The sequence below is a fragment of the Stylophora pistillata genome, chromosome 1, assembly GCF_964205215.1.
Source record: "Stylophora pistillata chromosome 1, jaStyPist1.2, whole genome shotgun sequence".
Classification (NCBI taxonomy): Eukaryota; Metazoa; Cnidaria; class Anthozoa; order Scleractinia; family Pocilloporidae; genus Stylophora; species Stylophora pistillata.
Genome location: NC_142519.1, coordinates 24,041,797 through 24,063,008, shown reverse-complemented (window position 1 = coordinate 24,063,008; position 21,212 = coordinate 24,041,797). Strand labels below are relative to the sequence as shown.

The window sequence follows — 21,212 nt, the reverse complement described above, 5'->3', positions numbered from 1 at the left end:
CGTTCATTTTCTCCCCATTCCCTCGGCAAAGTTTCATTTCCCATTAATTAAAGTAATTTTGCTTCTTCTCACTCTTGCACAAAAACAATCTGTAATTCAATCTGCTCATTGTTTCATTGTGAATGACTACAAACAATAGTTTATACGTATGACAACTTTCAAATGAATAAAATTTAAACACATTAGACGCTTTTTTCTAAATGTCAATTGACCAAGACACAACCACGTGACCTGCAATTAGCTTGCTTGCCGCTCCCCACAAATATTAGGGACTTTAAGCAAACCACGACGGCTACGGCAACGAGAACGTGGAAAACAGTAGATCTAATTGGCAGAACAATAGCCCAGCACGTGCGTTTTAAAACTTTGTACATTTCTTAGCCGTTCTTTGCAAAACAACAACGTGAAATCACCAAAATTATCGCGAAGCGAAACCGCGGCGGCAAATTATTTTAATTTGCATTTGGAACTCAACGCAACGTACTTTTATGCGTTATGTTGAGTTTGAGGTCTGGCGCCCTATGAGACGGTAAACACATGCAGCCATTTTCGAAATTCTAACTAAAAGTAGAAACTCGTTTTTTAATCGACGTCTTCCGTGGCGTTGCCGTCCTGACTGCATAAAGTCCCTATTGTCTGCTTATACGCAGCGTGTTAATTAATTAAATAGACATATTATGGCCTTGAAAATATTTGAGCTCTCTCCGCTCGAGAATACACTAAATGTTCACCTTGCCTGTGACATAAAATCTGAAGCTTAAGTAAATACAAACCTCTCGTGTTCGGTGTTCCTTGATCTTCGATAAGTACTTGTCATTACAACGTTTTGGTACTGAAAATGTTCGCAATTGCTGATTTACAACTCATCTCATCTTACTTCCAATCAGCGATGTTTTTTCAAATTATTACGTCTTTTCAAGCTTTAAATTTAACAGTTGAAAGATCAATAAACCTTCGTTGGAAATAAATTTTCCTAGAATTACCACCACACCGTACAAGAACACAAACGACCATGACGACAACACCACACACTTCGGGGACAGTACAAAATGTGGATCCCCCTTCTGGAACCCCTTCTGGACCCCTTCTGGACCCCTTCTGGACCCCCTTCTAGACTTCCCTAACTAGATTGAGAAAGGATCAAAACAATAAATACCTGGTGCGACTTAGGAGGTTGTTATCAAAGTGGCTTTTCATGCTACAAACATTTGGCTGAATCTTCAAAAAGTGCCATTAGAAGTGTCAATTCTCCCTTTGCTCTCATGGAATCTATTTTGTTTCTAAATTAGAGTGGGGACCTCGGCACAAGGCTACAAAACTTCCGGTTTCCGATAGACCGTCTGCCATTTTGATTGCATCATCTCATGTCCTCTGCTACCACCGCTGACCAAAAAAATTATGGTCATCGTACACAGAGCTCTGTGATGGAATGTTGAAGGTGAGGTGTGTGATTCATGACTGTTTGGCAAGAAAATGTCGTGATTGTTTATCAATGGCTTCAGGAATGTCGAGATTGCCTACAAAATGCGAAAAAATCACCCAACTACCTTTAACATTCCACCATAGGGCTCCGTGTTTAGATGACCACAATTTTTTTGGTCAGTGGTGGTAGCCAAGGACATGAGATGATGCAATCAAAATGGCGGAAAAAATCTGATCGGAGCGGCCGATCAAAGGAAACACCGAAGTTTTGTAGCCTTATGTCGAGGTCCCCACTCTAACTTATAAACAAATTGGCACTCACAATAGCAAACGGGAGAATTAACATTTCTAGTGGCACTTTTTGAAAGCTGAGCAAATGTTTGTAACATGAAATGTCACTTTGATGACCACCTCCTAAGTCACACTAGGTATTTTTTGTTTTCATCCTTTCTTAATCTAGTTAGAGGGTCCAGAAAGGGGTCCAAAAGGAGGTCCAAAAGGGGGTCCAGAGGGGGGGTCCACGTTTTGTACCGTTCCCACACTTCCCATATTTCGTAGCCGCTGACATTCAGGCATTGGTCAAAAGTTTGGCGCCAAAAAGGAAAACAAGTGAAAAATGCCGCTATAGGGCAAAAATTTTCGGGAACACAATCCACATCTCATTTTCCTTGTTCCGGCTCGAAGGCAGCACATTGTGTACGTGTTTATAATTATTTTCAAGACAAAGGCAGTAATAACTTTAAAATTCAATCATTTGTATTCTCTATAGAATATAAAGGAATTGCGTGTCAGGTTTCTGAGCTAAAGGACTAGAGATTTTACTCACATCCTTAGTCCTTTTGATCCTCGTCCTCAAGAGAGCAAAGAGCTTATTTCAGTCGTTAAATGCTTCGGGAAAAGGAACAAAAATCTTTAAACACATCTTTGTTTCAAAAGGTTTGAACATACTAGGCTTCTCCAAATGCTAGTCGTCTCATTGCTAAAATTTTGAAAATAGTTGACCTTGATATAAAAAATTTACTCTTGAGGACCGATTAGGCTTCTTTTTCTCGTTTCTTCGAGGTGTAAAGTTTTGGTTTATTCAAATTGTGATTCTAAGGGGGACTGTACAAGCCACACGGTAAGTTGCCGAATTTTCCTGACTATCTTAGAAAAAAGGACAAAAACAGTCAGTTGCCGTGCCGATGGACTTCTATTTGAAGCCACGGGTGTCTTCTCGCCTTTTAGTTAAGTGTGGTGATTATGTCGGACACGGTCTGTTGTCTTTGATGAGGAGATCAGCCCTTGCCTGAACGATTTTGACAGCAGTGACTTCTTGTGGGAAGACAGCGAGAGAGGATATGACAATTTGTAGGTTTTGTCACTCTTCAGGCTTGAATCTCCTCGCGGACTCCGCCCTCTAGGGCCAACGCATAGAGGGCTGGGTACTAATTGGGGAGAGCTCTTCGTTACTATGTACTTCAATGCACTTCAGAAAGTGTTCCAAAGGATAACTGAGAACTTGAAATTTCTGTCTTTCCGTCGTTCTTTGCAGTAAATGTAGGGTTTGTTGACACAAGTTTGAAATATGCAGGACTGTTGTCTCGGAGGAGGTGGAAGAAGGCGAAATAACGTTCGAGATCTCTAAGATCATCGCAAACTTAGATTGTACTTGTACAGGTATGTTCCTGACAACAGATTACTACGCTACATGTATGGGTTATAATTATTGCAGTATTAATTGAAACGTCGCTCAGCTTAGGTCCTATATGCTTGCAAGATAAGAGCAAGTTTGGAAAAATTAAGGGAAAATGACTTTGGTTAGCACAAACAATAATATGGGGAAATTTACTGGAGGGAAACCCGAATGTGATAAGCGTTGAACTGTCACGTAATATACTGGCTGTTCGAAGGGCAGCAGATCTTTGACTTAGATCACCTTATTATTGTAGCATCTGCTGGATAATATGTTATGAGCAATATGTGATTTTAAAATAATTCACTAAGTATTCAATCAGGTCACTGATTACTGATCTATCAAAATCCATACCCTGTTTTTACAGCAATATACGACTTTTTCCGTGTTTACGCCGCCTGATCGAAGCAGTGGAAACACTGGGGGAGGGAGGTATGGGAGAATTTTGACACAATTTAAAGCAAACTCGACAAGCAGTGCAGTGTACTAGAGCGTGCATTTTATCTCAGTTAGTAACGAAGCAGTAGTGGACTTTCTTCCGTGTTTTTATAGCTAGTCAGTTTAACACAAGGGGACTGGGATAACTTTCAATTCCGAGTGTTAGGATGAGGCTACATGTGAACAGGGTGAAGTCCTCTATTGCTGTAATAAAATATTCCTTAGCCTAGCGGAATTTAAAAACATTAAGTATGGGATTTAAGCCTTAATTTGTGAATATCATCTTCTTTTTAGATACTATATATTTATGAAATTGGTCAATTACCAAATCACCTACATCATTTGTTGGTCAAGTTCACTTTATATGTTAATGAGCTGGTGGTGATGCAAGCTGTTCACAAGAGCCCTGCTATTAAACCCATTAAAAGAAGAGTCAGCACTGCACATGCACGTCGGCGAGCAAGAGTTTACTCAACTGCAATTAAAAAAGAAAGGCTAAAAGGGCAAAGTGCAGATGAATTAAGGAGTTCTCATGAGTCGGGTCTGGCCAGTGGATCTACAGCTTTTTTGAAAGGATTGTTGTCTGAAGCTGACAGTCTTCCAAAGCGTATATCTGAACGATATGAAACACAGAGAGAAGTAAGTGGGAAATGATTAACTCTTTAGAAACAAACAGAGAACCCATCCTTCTTTCTTCAATATCTTTACCAGGAACATCCTGAAAACTCTGACTAATTGAGAAGTGAGAGCCTTGAAATTTTCATTAGACAGACTTGACATCATTCAGTGTATGCAATCCTGTACAAGTCAGTGGAACCTGCTCAAAATTTGTTGCAGACTCTCTAGGCTGTGCCTTGTGAGTCCACAACATTCTTAACTGCTGTGATGATGAATATCCTTGTCGATAAGAGTATACATACCATGCTAAACAACTGTTGATTTGTCAAATCTCTTGATGTTCACAATAGTATTGAACATAATGGGGATGAAAGCATGTAAGATGTCCTTAATTATGAGATAGTATGTCACTTATCACTGCCATTACCATCTTTACAAATTGTGTATGTCATGGTCATTGCAGAACAGTGATTGGATTTACAAGACATTCAAAAGAAAGGAATGTATCCATCATGTTGAGGACAAAGCAAAGCCTGGATTGTGAGTATATGTCTTAATTTGTAGCTTGCTAATACACTATCTATTACAGGGACTGTTTATTTATTCAGTTTTTGGTACAGTTTTTTAAATGTCTTTTTCTTCTCATCAATTCAGTCAAGTTGAATTAATTGCCATTTTTTTTATTTGATGAAATTTTTCTCTTTCGTTTTAGATTTCTCATAATGAGAATTTCTGTGGATTTATTCTCAAGTTGTTGAAAAGTACAATTTTTAGTGCACTGTGCATGTGTACAATAATTGTTACCAGCCTGGAGTGTTAAACATATGTATGGTATTCATTATGACATATTCTAGATGCTGTTGTGGCCGTCTTGAAAATCAGCACGGCAAGTTGACCACTGTTCAAGAAGAAAATGAAGAGCTTGAGATAGCAAATGATGCAGCTGAAGAGAGTGACAGTTCTAACAACAGCCAGCTTGAGGATGAGGTGTTTGATGTGAAAGGAAGTGTCCACTTCACCAAGAGTCAAGGTTTCTTTAAAATAGATTGTTTTATCTGGTTCCGTTTATAAGGCCTGCCCTTCAACAGAGGAGAAAGAGGCAAAGATGAAACACAAATGATAGTTTATGCAGGATTTCCTGTAACCTCTGGGTCTTAGAAAAAAATGAAGTAAGGGGTTTAATAGTATCTGTCTCATAAAAGCAGTAAGTGCCTGATGTGGAAGATTGGTTAGGTAGACCATATAAACTGGTTGGGGCAATGAAATTCTTCAAGTAACTCTTTTATCTGGATATGTACATTGTGGAAACCTTTACCTTGACTTAGTTAGATATCAGTAAAATAATGGTTCTATGGGGAGCAATTAGGTGGTAAGACTCTGAATAAAGCTTCCCATCGATGTGATTCTGTTTTAAAACTGGATTTGGTGACTTGATCAATTCATGTGGAGGTTGTAATCCTTTCTTATTTTATCTGATTTCAAATCATTGGTAAATTTCATGTATATATTTCAAAATAGCTTGGAAGAAAAGTCAATTCTCTCCATTATTATAGGGGCTTGATTGGCAACTAGCCTCCTTGTTCATTTTTTTTTTTTTAATTCTATGGTGCAGTTAGAAATGAAATAGGAGTTGTATCCTTGATGTATGAATATTTTTACTTTTTTGGCCAGTAATGTTAGCCAGGATGAAGAAAAGAGTAAAGTAAGATTTCTAGCTCTTTATTCTTGATTATCTTGTAATCATGGAGCTGGTCATTTGTCTTGGTAACAGGTTTGCCACCACTGATGAAAACAAGTAGATATGAAGGGAAGGTTTATGGCAAAAAGACAGGGCCTGAAAACTGGTCACCAAAGGATGACATAAAAGAGTTTCCAACAGATGGCTTTGGTCAGATTAAATTTGTGAATGCATACAATTCATCTCTGACACCTGCCAAGGTTTGATTTGTAATGTATGTTACTTTTTATAAATAATGAACATATTACCCATCATTTGATTGGTCAATTTTGTTCAAGCAGGTAGTTTATCAGGTAATGGAGCCCGCATGTAACTATTTATGTCATAAAAGCAGTAGAATGCATTTTTTCCAGGCTCTATAATGTGATAAAGCCTTATGGGATGTTGGGAGAACACTCAGAAAGCTCAAAAATTGCTCACCTTCATTTGGCTCATGATTTATATGCTAGCTTTCCTGGCTTGTGATTTATAAGCTTTCCTTGTGTTCCACCAACATTGCGGGTGGCTTTATCATGTTATAGAGCCCCCCAAAAATGTGTTCTATTGCTTTTAAGAAGAGGTTGATTACCATGTTTATTTTACTTGAAAAATAGTTGTTAGAACTGATGATAACTATTGTATAATTAGTTACTGTCAGTACTTATTAATAAATACCATGCAGGTGAATGCTGCTTGGTCATGCTGATTAGTTAGTCTGGAAGGGATTAATAAGGAAGTAACAATTATCACCATCAAGCAGACAAAGAGACAAAATGTGCAATAAGAATTTAATTCAGACCATTTTTTGGTATATTGGCAGAGAAACTAATTTTAATTTGTTTTTTTTGTGATATATACTAAACATAATTATTCACTACAATGTCAGTGAAAGTGGTAGATATATACCTTGCCACTTTACCTCTCAGTAGATATCAGCCACTATTGATCACTTTGACTGTGGTGAATGATTGTTAATTATTATATGTTAGTGAGATTAATAGGCCTCATGGACCTGTTGGCTTTGTCAGAAATAATCCTAACTGACAATAATATTTGTTTAAGTGGCTTTTGTTGGTTTTTGTTTAATTCCTGGCAATATTTATTAAACCACAATTGAAATATACATTCCAAGGGTTTTTGATTTGGATTCTCTTTTCATAAATTTTCTCAGGTTCCCTATGGTATATAAGATAATTTCCTATTTAGTTATTTTGACCTTGAAACAATTTTTAATAATTATTTTAATTTAAAATTATTTCCATGGAATTTGTGACCGGATAGTTGGTAACTATTCCTTTTCTTAATTGCAGTACATTCGTCTAGCAGACAACACAAGGCCAGAGTTGACATTGGAGCTTATGGTGCGACAATGGAAGTTAAAGAAACCAGACATTGTTATATCAGTACATGGAGGGCTAAAAAATTTCAAGCTTGATCCTCATCAGAAAGAGATCTTTAACAGAGGCCTCATTAAGGCAGCTAAGACAACCCATAGTGGTGCTTGGATAATAACTGGTAAAATTAACAGGCTGTTAAATCTGATGTATCACATGTTTTTCATTAACATCTATTGACTAGTGAGAATAATTAATACATTTTCTTTGGTATTCATGTCCTGAGATGGTTATGTTCTTATGAAAAAATTCAGTATTTGTATTGTTTAAGGTGTGCTTCTGATTACAGAAGTAGATATATCAACAAACATAATTTCAATGTGATTGATATTCTCCAAATACATCAAGAATACTTTAATTTTTCAAAAAGTAACAGGGAATTTAAAATTTGAAAAGCTGTTGTTTTAATTTATGAAAAAATTCGGTATTTGTATTGTTTAAGGTGTGCTTCTGATTACAGAAGTAGATATATCAACAAGCATAATTTCAATATGATTGATATTCTCCAAATACATCAGAATACTTTAATTTTTCAAAAAGTAACAGGGAATTTAAAATTTGAAAAGCTGTTGTTTTAATGGCCATTTGCTAATGCTAAAAATTCATGGTCTTCTCCTCTCGCGGATGCATGTCCAATCGCTTTGGAACTACTGGAACTGTACTGGAATGGTTTCAATCATATCTTTCCGATCGTACACAGTTTGTGCAGGTTCATGATGCATACTCTGCTTCTCATGTTCTTGAGTCTGGTGTACCGCAGGGATCCGTTCTCGGCCCGTTGTTATATTCACTGTACATATCCCCTCTTAGTGAGATTGCTCGACAACATCAAATGTCCTATCACTTTTATGCTGATGACACTCAGCTAAATATTACGTTCAGGATGTCGTCTGTTTCTGATATGAATCTGAGTAACACCAAATTGGTAAACTGTGTTCGGGACATGGATGCATGCCTTGGATGCTTTCCAACAAGCTGAAATTAAATAAAGATAGGTCTGAAGTTCTTGTAATATCCTCTTCCCATCGACCTCAGCCGCCACTGTCTTCTGTTGATATATCAAATGAGACTGTATCCTGCTCCCCCAGTGCGTGAAGTATTGGTGTTATCTTTGATCAGTCCCTTTGTATGGTACCTCATGTCAATGCAGTCTGTAAATTGTCCTTCTTCCATTTTCGTAACATTGGCTTCATATGCAAATAACTTACTCATGATGCAGCAAAGATTATTATTCATGCCTTTGTAGTTTCTAAACTTGATTATTGTAATTCTTTATTGTATGGCCTACCATCCTATCTTATTCGAAAGCTTCAATATGTTCAAAATTCTGCCGCTTGCCTTGTCAACCAGTGTCCAAGATTTTGCCATATTACTCCAGTCATGAAAGATCTTCACTGGCTCCCTGTTTCCCTTTGCATTGAATTTAAAATTGATATGTTAATTACCTACAAAGTGCTACATGATTGCGCTCCAATCTATATACAGGAACTCCTTCAATTGAAAAAGTCACCCAACCGCAATCTTAGATCCTTTAATAAAAATCTATTAGTTAAACCCTTTTTAATCTCAATTCATATGGTAAAGGAGCTTATTCTGCTGCTGCTCCAGAAATTATGAATTGTGATGTCTATGAATTGATAAATAGTTCTTATCTATTGAGTACATTTATCTGTTGTGTAGTTAACACCTAGTTTTAATATCAATTTCTTGTGATTATTTTTACTTTCTAGCTTTATCAAATTTTTGTAAACAGCACCTTTGAATCTTGTAGAAAAGGTGCTATATAAATGGATTATTAGTATTATTAAATAATATGACAAGTGAAATTGTTTAAAGAAACTTCCAAATGAACAGCTGCAAACTGCTTGAAGCAGGGGACAGTGTTAGTAAACAAGTTGTATTTGGTCTTGGTTTTGAATCTGATTGGTTGGGAGGGTAAGGCAAGTTTCAACGATCTGTTACAGGGGGAGTTAATTTTGGTACAGTTGTGTACTTGGTTGCCAAGCCTTTGATTTGGAGTGAGGCTGAAGGTGACCTTGTTGTGATAGAGACCAGTATCTAATTAGCATGATAGCAAAGTAATTTACATTTGAAAAGTAGCAATATCTGTATCATAACAAAGTCACCCTTAGCCTCACCCCTGTTTGATGGCTTGGCAACCAAGCATGCAGCTGTAAAATTGACCATTGGAAGTTGCCTTTAATTGCAGCTTTCATCAGTTACTGGTTATCTTCATGTAGGTGGTGTAAATCTTGGTGTGATGAAGGCTGTGGGTCAAGCGGTACAGGAGGGTCAGTCCATGCAATGGGGAGGGTTATCAAGTCGCTGCCGCATCAGGTGCATTGGTATTGCAACATGGGGATATATAGAGAAAAATGAGCACTTGATTAATCCTTTGGAGGGCAAGGTGAGAAAAAGAAAACTTTCAGTTCAAAGTAAGGTTTCTGAATGGTAGAGCTCTGATGGCAAAGTGTAAGATTGACCAGATCTACTATTGCAAAATAGACAATAGAACCGATAGTTCAACCTCATTATGTTACAATGCAAAGTTCAAACAAAATTGATTTGTAGAAAAGTCAGTTTTACTGTTCATTTTTCATGAAACAGTTATTAGCTTGTTTAGACTATTTTAGAGAAACTTTTGTTAGGCCTTACTCTTACTTAGGATTGGTATTGCCTTTTTGCACTATATGTAAACTTGGTAAATTTCTGGACGTTGTTGCCCAAAGAATCCTATCTGTTAACATGTTATGACCTTTTTTGTTTTTCCAGGGATGCTATCCAGCAACTTACAGAGTGGAGCATTCATTTCAGAGAGGGAAGCCTGTGTCCCTCAATCCAGACCACAGCCATTTCCTTTTGGTGGATGATGGTACACAGGGGCAAGTTGGAGCCAAAGAAGTTCAGTTTAGGGCACGACTGGAGAGGGTCATTGCTGACAAACCTAATATTCAGAGACAAAGTGAGTTGACCTTGGGAAGTGATTTTAGGTTTTAAATTAAACTCTTGTATCTCCTTGTAGTAAGTTTTTCATGGCAAAATCATACTTTTCTTTAAATGAAATAAAATTAAATTTTTTAAAGTAAATTTTTATCGTGAAAAACATCAGCCAATCCAGACTTATTTTTTGGACTTTAATTATAGGGGTGCAGTGATTCCTACAACTGAATCAATGTTTAATAAGCTTGACAATCTATTGTCATTGGCCACACTTACATTGATATATTGTAGCAAGATATATTTTTTCAGGATCTTCTTATTTCGACTTTATAGATGTACTTTAGTTGGAGAGTAGTTTTACTTGTCTTTCTTTCTTGAGACAGATTTTATTAACATGCAGTGTTTGAAATGGTCACAAAACTGAGAAAAGCAGCTGTGCTTGCAATGCATGGAAAATCTCTTGAATATTATTAGGGACTTTCACTGATATCTTAAGGGTTTACAAGAAATTGTCAATGGAATTCAATGATAAGGATATTAAGAAAGACTCAGTGCTCTTTTTACAATCAAAAATGATCTTGCCAAACAATTTCCCTGATCTTCTCAAGGATCATGCCTAGACTGATCTTCAAGGATACTGACAGAATGATTTTAGGAATCTTAAGTACTTTAGATATCTAAAGATGTGATCGATCTATATCCTGAAGATCTTAATTTTTAAGAAGGATATGAAAAAGTCTTAAAATGTCTTTAAATTGACTAATGTCTTCCTGAATACTCTTTTCATATGGATTATTCATTGTAGAGTTTGGGTTTGGGGTTCCTGTGGTGACAGTGATTGTTGAAGGAGGGGAGGATGCACTAAAGGCTGTCAGAGCATCTGTAAAGCATGGCATTCCAACAGTTGTGGTGGAAGGAACCAAGAGGGCTGCTGATATCTTAGCTTTTGCACATCACAACTGTGACTCTGGGTAGGTTTTTTAGTTTTTTCTTTTTAATTTACTGATTAGAAGAGTGTTTTACCCTTCAGTTGGAATTTCTAACACAGTGGGCATTCCTAACTGAGTTAAAAAGAAGAAACTTGACCAGTACAGAAAATGTTCAGTGGTCTTGTTGGTTCAGTTGAACTAAATCGCTACAAAACTGTCCTCCTGTCAAGCAAGTTGAAAGAAGATAATTTCAATTTTATGAAAGCCTTTGAAAGTCTATTGATAAGGGGATACGGTATGTGGGGAAAGGATTAGAATGGTGGCTGTTTTAGTCAGCCAAGATGTTGGAAGAGGTGTGGTTAACTTGTGTTGAATGATTTCTTTACAAGGCCGGTTATGTGCATTTTGCTTCTAATTCAACAAAGAGGAAAAGAGATCTAAACTTGGCCAATAGAGGTTTTGCACAGCAGCCATGTTGGATGGCAGGAACTATAGATTATTTTACCCATGGGAAAAATTTTTCTTTCTTATGCAAAATATTTTCATTGTTCCTGTCATCCAATATGGCTGCTGTGCAAAACCTTTATATCTCGCCTGATCAGGAATAGATTATTAATGCTGAGAACAACCAGTAGGAAAAATGGCCTGACAATAAAAAAGAATTTCGTTTTAGTATAAATTTTTTGAATCTGATTGCAGAACAGTGCGCCAAGTTAAGAAAGATCAAGAAGACCGTCTCAAAGCAAAAATCCAGGAATCTTTTCCAAAGTTTGCAAAAGATGAAAGTCATGTCCAGAAAATTGTAGACATTGTTAACAGTTGTGTCCATGATGAGCGTCTGGTAAGTTGTTGTTTCTATTTAAAGTCCATTATCAATTTGTACCAGAACAAGCGTTTGATTAGTTTTTTTTTTTCATTTTTGCAAGAGTGGGTTGACAGTGTTAAAATTTTTTGAAAACCCGTTGTTTCCAAAACCGGTTTGGCAGATTTTTCAAATTTCCCAAGCTGGTAATACATTATTTCAAACTTTTGTAGCAATCCGCTAATCAATAGCGTCAGGGAGTGATGTCCAGCACTCTGCGTCTTCGCTGCGTTTTATTGCGTTTGCTTAACGTTTCGATGGGCTGGTATAAACAAGCCCATAATAACACCAACATCTACTAACTTACGAGAAGAATGTGAAAGAGTCTTTTTCAATTACCTTAGCCCCTGTGACAATTATAACGAATTCTTTCATCTTAGATTACTGTATACAAGATCGACGAGAACAATAACCTAGATCTTGACCTAGCCATTCTCAGTGCCTTGCTCAAAGGTGAGACTGAATTCAGCCATTAATTGTACAGTGACCCTTAATTGGGTGAACGAAGTAACTTTCTTAGTTGCGATTTTTTTTCTGCTACTCCAGGTGCTGGCGATAGCGATCCAAGGAAATCCGATTTGCTTGGGAAGTGTGCCAATCGAATGGATCAGTTAAAACTGGCGTTAACATGGAACAGAGTTGACGTGGCTGAAGAAAAGATTTTCACTCCTGAAGCTGACTGGCCTGTAAGTAAATAACATAGGACTACAAGTAGCCTCCCTTTCCGCCTTAGCCTCCCTCGTAGCCGTTTTTTTTTTGGATGTCACGCAAGGGAGACTATTTCCGCCTTGGTTCATCTAAAGGGCGAAATAACTAAAACAGATCGGCTGAAGAAATGAGGAGACTGGATTTGGGACTATCTGTGTTCTACTGAAAACCTGTGAATGGTCTTTTTGCCTACTACTTGGTAATGGAGTCGCAATGAGTGAGACTACTTCAAAAAGGTTTGCAACTCGTGGTCCGGCTGAGAATTCGATGGAATGTCTAAGAGTTCGTCAGTTTGGTTAAGAAATCTCTGTGATTGGGTTCTTAAAACTCGTGTCACCCTCTCAGACATTCAGATATAAAGATATTAAGAAACCGTGTGAGTCTGGTTTAGAAACTCTCCCATTGGAGTTGCTTTAGAGGGTGATACCTAACTGGAACAGGTAGCATTGATTGGTTTAGTTTTATAGTCAACCGTTTTCCTGTTATCAGCTTCAAATAAACTATCTTAGCAAAATCCGCTGTCACGTCAAATATCTTCCTGCATTGTAATGGAATTATAACTGACATTGTCAAATCAGAGTTAGTAGAGGGGAACTGGCAGTTCCCCTCTACTAACTCTGGTCAAATATGCAATGTAGTTATTTTGCACGTGTCTCAATTCACTTATTTTGATTATCTTATTTCCAGAGTGGAAGCCTGGATGAAGTCATGCTGAACGCTCTACAGTTAGATCGTGTTGATTTTGTAAAGCTTTTTCTAGATAATGGTGTCAGTATGAGAGATTTTTTGACTGTTCCAAGGCTGAGAAAACTTTACAATTCGGTAAGGTAATCTATGTAGCGTACATTTGTATAATTTGATAACTGGACTGTACCGTAGGTGACGCGCGCATGCTCTGGTCGGATTGTTCTCTTCTTGGTTAAGAAGTTGTACTCTCATAGTCCTCTTCCTTTCCTAATGAAATATGATTAATTTGTTACCACTTTTTGCCAGAGGATGAAGCTAAAAAAACAATTTCTCGCCAAAATTTACTATGAGCTCGTCCGTTATATTGAAATGAGGGGAAATACACGATTCGCACAGGCTGAAGGAGTATGCTTTGGATACAAGGAATATATGAAGTTCATATATTTTCATTGTATATACGGAGTATATATAATGAGTATATACATTCATATATATACGGAGTATGCTTTGTTAACATATTACAAACTCTTTCGTAGGCTGAAGCTGGAAGCCATCTGTACTCTCTCCTAAGGAAAGTTGCCGATGTTTCTGTAAGTCTATCTTTAACTAAACTAGAGAAATATTATAAATAGATAGCTTCGGCGCAGATTTCTTCCATTGTTGTTGTTTCATACGGGAGTGTAAGAGCCTGAAGTGTGCATGCGTCATTTAATGCAATAGAGGGAAGGAACTTTGGTATTCGTACCTTAACTTAACGCGTGCGAAGTTTGGCTAGCAAGGAAAAGAATCGCCTAGCGTGACTCATAGAGTCAGTGACGCCTCAGTCCACTTCGTATGAGTCCCCAGACGATTTGCGTCGCGTTCTCGATGCCGCAGACACGTGGTGTTGTGCACCGGAGTTCGCCAGTATAAGCGCAGTGTTAAACTTTAGACAAGTAACAGCATCAAACTCTTTATTCACTTAAGCTGGCAGTCTTTGTACAGCACAGGCGGTAAAAACTATACAACGGATACATGAAGGTTCGATATAAGGAAAACCGGAAGATTACGAAACTAGAAATAATAAAAATGAGGAATAGTACAAGCGTAACTTACATCGGATCTTGACTCCCGGGTAGAGAACTCCTATACTCCGTTCTGCTCCGAAATGGTTTCGCTACAGTGACTCCTCGCAACTGAACTACTAGCTAATAGAAGGCGAATTTAGTTCTTACACTTTGACGTAGGGGAAATAGAAATGAACAGTGCTTTGTGTAGCTAGCTTCGAGCGGATATTCGCTAGTCACGGAATAGAAATCAAACAAAGCGCGCTAACAAATTTAATAGAAAGTCATTGAAAGTTTCTTAGTGTCTTTGTGCTAAAAACGGAAGAGTTACAAAAGTAAAAAAGATTATAGTTCGTATCCGTAAAAGTGACAATTTGCATTTGCCAAAACCTAGGACTTACTTTACTGGCCTTTGACTGATTACGAAAATTTAGGGACACGTTTACTTTTTCTGTGTAACGCTTTACCTAAACGTGTTTTTGTATCCGCTTCCTCGTTCAAGGAAGGGCCGTACTCCCTTAAGGACATCGGTGTTCTTATCGAAGAACTAGTTGGTGCTTATTATGAGCCAATGTACCTGGTTGACACACCCCATACTAACGTCCTGGCTGCTAGGGTTGCTGGCCTGTTTGGAGTAGCACCTCACAGAGGGGATAAATCTGATGGAGAGAATGGTACTGTGTGCCCACCGGTGAAATTTCAGACTTCAGAGAATAAGTTGGAAGTGCAAGGGGCGTACAATGCCACGCGATTTGAGAAGCCTTTCAGAGAACTCTTCTTATGGGCAGTGTTAATGAACCGATATGAACTGGCACGATTCATGTGGGAGAAGGGAGAAGAGGCTGTGTCTGACGCATTGGCAGCGAGTAGATTGTTTCAAGCCATGCACGATCAAGTTGAAGATGATTATTTCGAGATCAAGAGGGCGTTGAAGCAACACGCAATGTAGGTACAATGAAAGGTCCGTAGAGATCCTTGTAGTAGTAATATGGAGCTAAATAAAACGCTAGGCCACATGGGTATTTTTGTTTGAGATATGAAGTGGTGAATCTAGGAGAGAGATGCTCGGACTAGGGGGGCGTGCTCCTCCTTTTTAGACGACGTTCTAGGCCCCTAGGGCTAGGGAACTTAAACACTTAGTTGGCAAATGTTATCCTGCAAATTTTATGTGTAACCCCGTCTCCTTTTGTATGTTTTGCTAGGTGTACGTTAAAACCTTACAGCTCAATTAAGCGTACTTAAATATTTCGCTCAAATTTGTGACCACAGTTCTTACATTTTAACTCTGTTTTACCCACTACTGAATTCAATTAGGCTGTGACGTTTAAGGAATGTTTTCTTTGTTATTTAGACTGAGTACTCGACGTGTACCATTACCGAACCATTCTCAACCAAATCGTGACCCAACATTGTTCAAAACCAAAGCGTTAAAACCTAATAGGAAGTTATACGTAGATTGCAATCGCTTGATATTGAATTATTCCCCCCCTCCATTTTTTAATAGCGGTCCATTAATAGGTGATGTTTTTATATATTTTTTTCAGAGAATTCGAAACGTTAGCCCTTGGTGTTCTTGATGCGTGTTACAACGAAGACGAGGTGTTGGCAGAGATGTTGGTTGAGAGGGAGATGCCCAAGTGGGGTGGCATGAACCCCCTTAACTTGGCAGCTGCAGCAAGAGCGGAGCAGTTCCTTGCACATCCATGCTGCCAGTCAAGTTTGAATAGCATTTGGAAGTCACGTGGTATGCCTGGAGTTCATTACTGGAAGGTATTCAGCTCGTTTCCTGTATGGGATCATTTTTTTTTTTTATGCGTGTCTGGGATGCAGAAGTTTTTTTCCGAGCCTTGTCAATTCAAGTAGGTAATTGTAACGGTGAAGAGTGACGTTAGTTGTTGTAACGGATGATTGGTGAAAAAGTGGCGCAAATTGTAAACCAAAGCGCAGAGCATTCTGAAGCCGCGAATACAATTCTAGTGTTGCGTTTACACTTACAGCCTTCAGCTGTTTTGATCGTTGATTTTAGCTAACAAACTACTGGCCAATTGAATTTAGAATGGTTTGTTTCAGCGTTTATAAGATGGGAGGACTTAACAACTGAATTTGTAAATGAAACAAAACCTTCTTTGGTAGAACCAGTTTTAAGTCTCTGTGATTTGCTAAAAACAACTTCCACCACCAACTTGACAAATCGTGCGTAAAAAATTATCATGCGGCTTAGTCAAGTGCATTTGCTGCGTGTTTCACAAATGATATGAAGTTAGTCTGATTCCCCGTTGGCTGAAAATTTTTTGTTTTTTATGTGGTTTAATCAGCTTGGGTGTTAATTTTAGGACGCTTCCTCGTAAGCACTCCGTCCAAGGTCCGCGGAAACTTATCCAAACCTTTCCCATCTCTTTTCAAGGTAATCGTTGCTGTTATCTGCCCGCTAATGATTCTTAAAATTTTGTTCTACGACGAGGAAAATCACAGCTGGTCGGTGCCTCTGTGGAAAAAAGTCCTTATCTTCTATAATGCTCCGATATCAAAGTTCTGGTCTCATCTGGTAAGAAAATAAATTTTATTATCCATTTCTTAATTTACCTCACTCATGGTTAAAGACTCGAACATTAAACAACACTGGTTTAAGGCTTAGCCCTTTTTGTTGGTAGTGTTTGTCCGTTTTTGTTTGTTGCATTGCATGTAGTGAGTACGAGTCAAATCAAGTGTTAGGTATGCATAATAGGCTTCTTGGCTGGTGTGCTAATCTAAATTAACAAGGAAGAACCACATAGACAAGCGGTAAAACTTCATGAGTTTTAATGCACAACATGGGTCGAAACTATGTCCACTTTTATTACTAATACCCTTTTCAGAGAGGGCCGGCAGTTAAAATTTTTTGGCATTGTTTGCACTTGTCTGTCATTTTTTTTTCAGTGCTTCCTTTGGTTAATGAACCAAGAACAGTTTTAAAATTAATTCTTCGCCTTATTTTCTTTTCCAGGGAATGCACTTGTGCTTTTTAGGATTGTATGCTTTTGTGATTTTATTTTCATTTCATAAGCCTTGGCCTTCCATTTATGAAATTGTGCTTTTGTGTTGGATTGGTGTCATAATTATGGATGAAATCAGCCAAGTGAGTAAACAGAGAACTAAAGAAGAGAGATTTTGAACTTGTTAACAACATTTAGAGTAGTTTGAGTTGCCCCGCGAAAATCTAGCTGTACCCTGTTACAGTCCAGAAAGAGTAGAGTCTTGTGTGGGAACGAATTACCTTGTTCAAGAACACAGCGTGATTAATGTCCCCTTCCCTCCCCTCTCCTCCCCCCATCCCCCTCCCCCCAGGGGATTTGAACTTTCTAATGTCATCTAGAAATACCAGTGGAGTCAACCTTTGGGCCGTGGAGTTTCTGTGATTCTCATAGAAAGTAACAATGTTACCCCGAAAGAAACTCCCCGTTGAGACTTGCTATTCCTTTGTTCATGGTTAGGAAAATGTAATGGTATGTTTAGAACCTTTGATGGAATGTCCTATTTTCTCATTTCCTTTTCCCAGTTTTTTACCTATTATTCACTTTTAGAGTTACCTAAAGACCTCTTAATCATTCATATCCACAGGTCATGAATCAAGAGACATCCACTTTTAAAAGCAAGTTGGAACTATATTTTAACACCCACGTAAACATTGTGGACACGTTTGCTAACGCAATCGCCCTCATTGGTTTTATCTTGCGGTTTTTTGATGTCACATGGGAAGCAGCTCGCGTCTTGTATTGCATGAATTTCGTCATATTCTCCTTCCGACTTTTCAGAGCGTATTTCGTCAGTGGTTACTTGGGGCCAAAGATTATTATGATTAAAAGGATGGTAAGTAATTTTCCAGCGTGTCCTGTGAGACAAAACAGAACTTGAACAAACACACGAGCAAGTACTACTAGAGGACAAATTCTTCAGCCCCCACCCCATAGCCATTTAATTTGTTCATTTCTGATTGACGGTTCCATTTCAATATGTGTGCTGTTATAGTCAAGTCATAAATCCCAAACTGAAGTGGAAGTGAAAATGGGCGGAAATCACATTGTTGACGCGCGGTTTTATCACTTCGGCTGCTCGAAGGTGAATAGTACTTGCTAATAACTTCCTACCCAACTAATCAACGTGCGCGAAAAGCACTATTCACCTTTGTGGTATATACTAATGATCAATATCATTTAGTGTTGTATTGGTCTGGTATTATTGTGTATTCCTATCACCTAGTGTTTGCTGGGTATTGTGTTAGTTTAAACTTTTAGTCATGTAGAAGGTTTAAGTTCAGCGTCGAAAGACCTAAACCAAAGCAAGGCTGTGCTCTAAGAAAAATTGAAAGGAGCCCATTGCTCTGAAACTGTGAAATCCAGAGTGCCCAGCAAATGCTTTTTATGAAAAAACCAAGATCCCTGAGTTGTCCAAGAGCAAAAGTAAGGCGCCAGGGTTCACCGGGCGCTGCAAGACCACAGCCCTGCAAATAATCAAAGCGGTCAATCTGAACTAAGATTAAGATAAAAACAGATAAATTGCTCGGAGTGCGGGAAAACGTGGGTGATAAAGCCGCGTTTGGTTTTAGTTTAGCATTTAATTAGCTGATAGGTGCAAGTTTTGTAGCCAATTCAGTAGAGAGGATATTAAAGCAAAACCAAAGCAGTCCTTTCGACTCTTATTTGGAAATTGCATTGAAAGATAGCTTAAGATTACAATGAATTTCTCTTTATAGCTTGCGGACGTTATGATGTGGCTTTGTCTGTTGCTGGTGTTCGTGTGTAGTTATGGTGTGTTCAGGCAGGCGTTGTTCTTCGCTAACAAAGAGCCGTACTGGGGTGTGATTAATGACCTGTTCTACAAGCCATACTGGCACGTATACGGAGAATTGTTCGTTGATCAGGAAGGTGAGCAATTAAGATTTTTTATGTAAGTTTTTTCAGCTTAATATGTAGAGAAAAGTTTCAACTGATAGTTGTAAACTGATCCAAAACAAAATATATACAGCAGCTTGGAACATGGGTTCAGAAGCGAAGTCGATCCCCTCGCGTATCTTAGTGTGTTTGTACTGAATTTCTGATGCCATGATTACTTGTTAGAAACCCTGCAAATAATTTGAACCTTATTACCTCATTTGTGACACGCTTATTCTGTTTTTCAGCTGAGGAAGGGAAGCTTGCCACAGGCGAAATTCCTTTGCACGATGGAGAACATCTAAAGTGGATTCATCGGATATGCATGGGGGGATATTTACTCATCACCAACGTGCTTCTTATCAATCTTCTTATTGCTATCTTCAGGTATTATGTCTTATATTTTCAAATACCATCTGTTAACTGGCCATACTGAAAGTGTTGGGAAGCTCAATTTATAGCGTGTTTCCATTTTTCTGTTTCTGATTGTGTCTGCAAATCTGTTCACAAACATTTCTTTCTCGATGCTGCTTCTCTGAATGGTTGGTAGTCTCTTTCTGTCGTATTTTTTCCTTACAGACCGCAGTATTTTGTATTGAACATCCAAGTTATCACGTGGTTAGTTTTGCCAGTGGGCCAGATGAAGTGAATCCTGTGTTCTAACTGGCTAACCTGCTTATGATTATCCGATGCGATTCCGACAAAAAGGAAAAAGTTCTTGTATCCGATTTGCACACTTCATAACTTCTAGGCAACATTTTTCGTCAAATAGAGTTTTTTGTGGGAAGTTTTGGCGACAACAGAGTCACAAACACGTCATTAGGCAGTGAAAACAAGGAAAACGAAGAGAGTTTTTCAGAATTATTTCAGTAATTCTTTCCTTTATTTACCAGCTTTGTCGGTCAAAATGTTGGCATTCTTCTTTTTTGGCGTTTTCATTATTCCAGACTTCTTCTAGGTGTGTAAAACCGAAAAGAACTTTTCTTAGCAGACTCGAACATCAAGTCATTTTTATTGTCAAACCTTTATCAAAAACCCCCAAATTAAGGAGCTTTCCACTTGTAAACTCGTAGTTACGTAGGTAATGATTTTCATGTAACTTATTGTTTACTTCTATATTATCAACTGAGTTTATACTGTAAATTGGCCGCCGTAAGCCCTCTGCCAAAGGGCTAACGCTCGAAACATCAGCTTTAGAAACTCTTTACGGTAGTCATTTCACAAAATTATCTTGTATTACCCCCGCCGACGCCACACCACAGTTTCTCTATTTTTCTTATTAACTATGTTAGGTGTGTTTTTTCTTGGAACTAAGTTTACTAAAATGGCTTATTCGTTATATTTCAGTAACGTGTTTAACGAGGTTGAGCTTAATTCGTACCAGATATGGAAGTACCAATACTACTATCTTGTGATGGAGTACAACAAACAACCCCCTCTGGCCCCACCTTTCGCTATTATCTTCCATCTTGTCGAGTTTGTGCGGTGGCTTGTGAAGAAGTGTAAAAAGCGTAATAAAGTTTCTCGTGAGTTGTTTCTGAGTTGACATATCTTTATGTTTTTGAAGGGTTGTGTAGTTTTGGTTTTCCTTCGTAAATGTTATCTCGGCAATATTTATGTCATGTTTTAATCTTTCGACGTTGTGTTTTTGTCTCTTACTCACGGATATAGATAAGACTACTCCACCCTAATGCAGTCACTGAGTTCAATTTCTTACATGGAGGCGTGTGTCAACTGAATTGTTGTAGGCGAACCTGTTTAGTTAAAGCAGGTCATGTTATGCACGCTCACAGGAATGATGATTTTTCTTGTAGCTAAGTTTACTGCAGAGGATCTTGAACTGCTAAGACTCTTTGAAATAGAAAGTGC

General features: G+C 38.1%; 1 protein-coding gene across 1 annotated transcript in view; it reads left to right on the top strand.

The window, feature by feature from the left end:
- Positions 1-2,871: 2,871 nt before the first annotated feature.
- The window catches only part of LOC111335530 (transient receptor potential cation channel subfamily M member 3), a 19,659-nt gene continuing 1,318 nt past the window's right edge, over positions 2,872-21,212 (top strand). The window contains exons 1-23 of the mRNA XM_022941465.2: positions 2,872-3,081; positions 3,830-4,174; positions 4,617-4,693; positions 5,008-5,183; positions 5,925-6,091; positions 7,181-7,385; positions 9,505-9,671; positions 10,037-10,226; positions 11,010-11,175; positions 11,833-11,974; positions 12,376-12,448; positions 12,542-12,681; positions 13,391-13,525; positions 13,927-13,980; positions 14,939-15,381; positions 15,981-16,206; positions 16,841-16,981; positions 17,420-17,551; positions 18,034-18,282; positions 19,166-19,337; positions 19,592-19,730; positions 20,691-20,869; positions 21,158-21,212. The exon at positions 21,158-21,212 is cut by the window's right edge and continues 75 nt beyond it. Coding sequence (XP_022797200.1) covers positions 3,920-4,174; positions 4,617-4,693; positions 5,008-5,183; positions 5,925-6,091; positions 7,181-7,385; positions 9,505-9,671; positions 10,037-10,226; positions 11,010-11,175; positions 11,833-11,974; positions 12,376-12,448; positions 12,542-12,681; positions 13,391-13,525; positions 13,927-13,980; positions 14,939-15,381; positions 15,981-16,206; positions 16,841-16,981; positions 17,420-17,551; positions 18,034-18,282; positions 19,166-19,337; positions 19,592-19,730; positions 20,691-20,869; positions 21,158-21,212 — 3,683 coding nt within the window. The 5' untranslated portion in view covers positions 2,872-3,081; positions 3,830-3,919. The remainder of the gene's footprint in view (positions 3,082-3,829; positions 4,175-4,616; positions 4,694-5,007; positions 5,184-5,924; positions 6,092-7,180; positions 7,386-9,504; positions 9,672-10,036; positions 10,227-11,009; positions 11,176-11,832; positions 11,975-12,375; positions 12,449-12,541; positions 12,682-13,390; positions 13,526-13,926; positions 13,981-14,938; positions 15,382-15,980; positions 16,207-16,840; positions 16,982-17,419; positions 17,552-18,033; positions 18,283-19,165; positions 19,338-19,591; positions 19,731-20,690; positions 20,870-21,157) is intronic.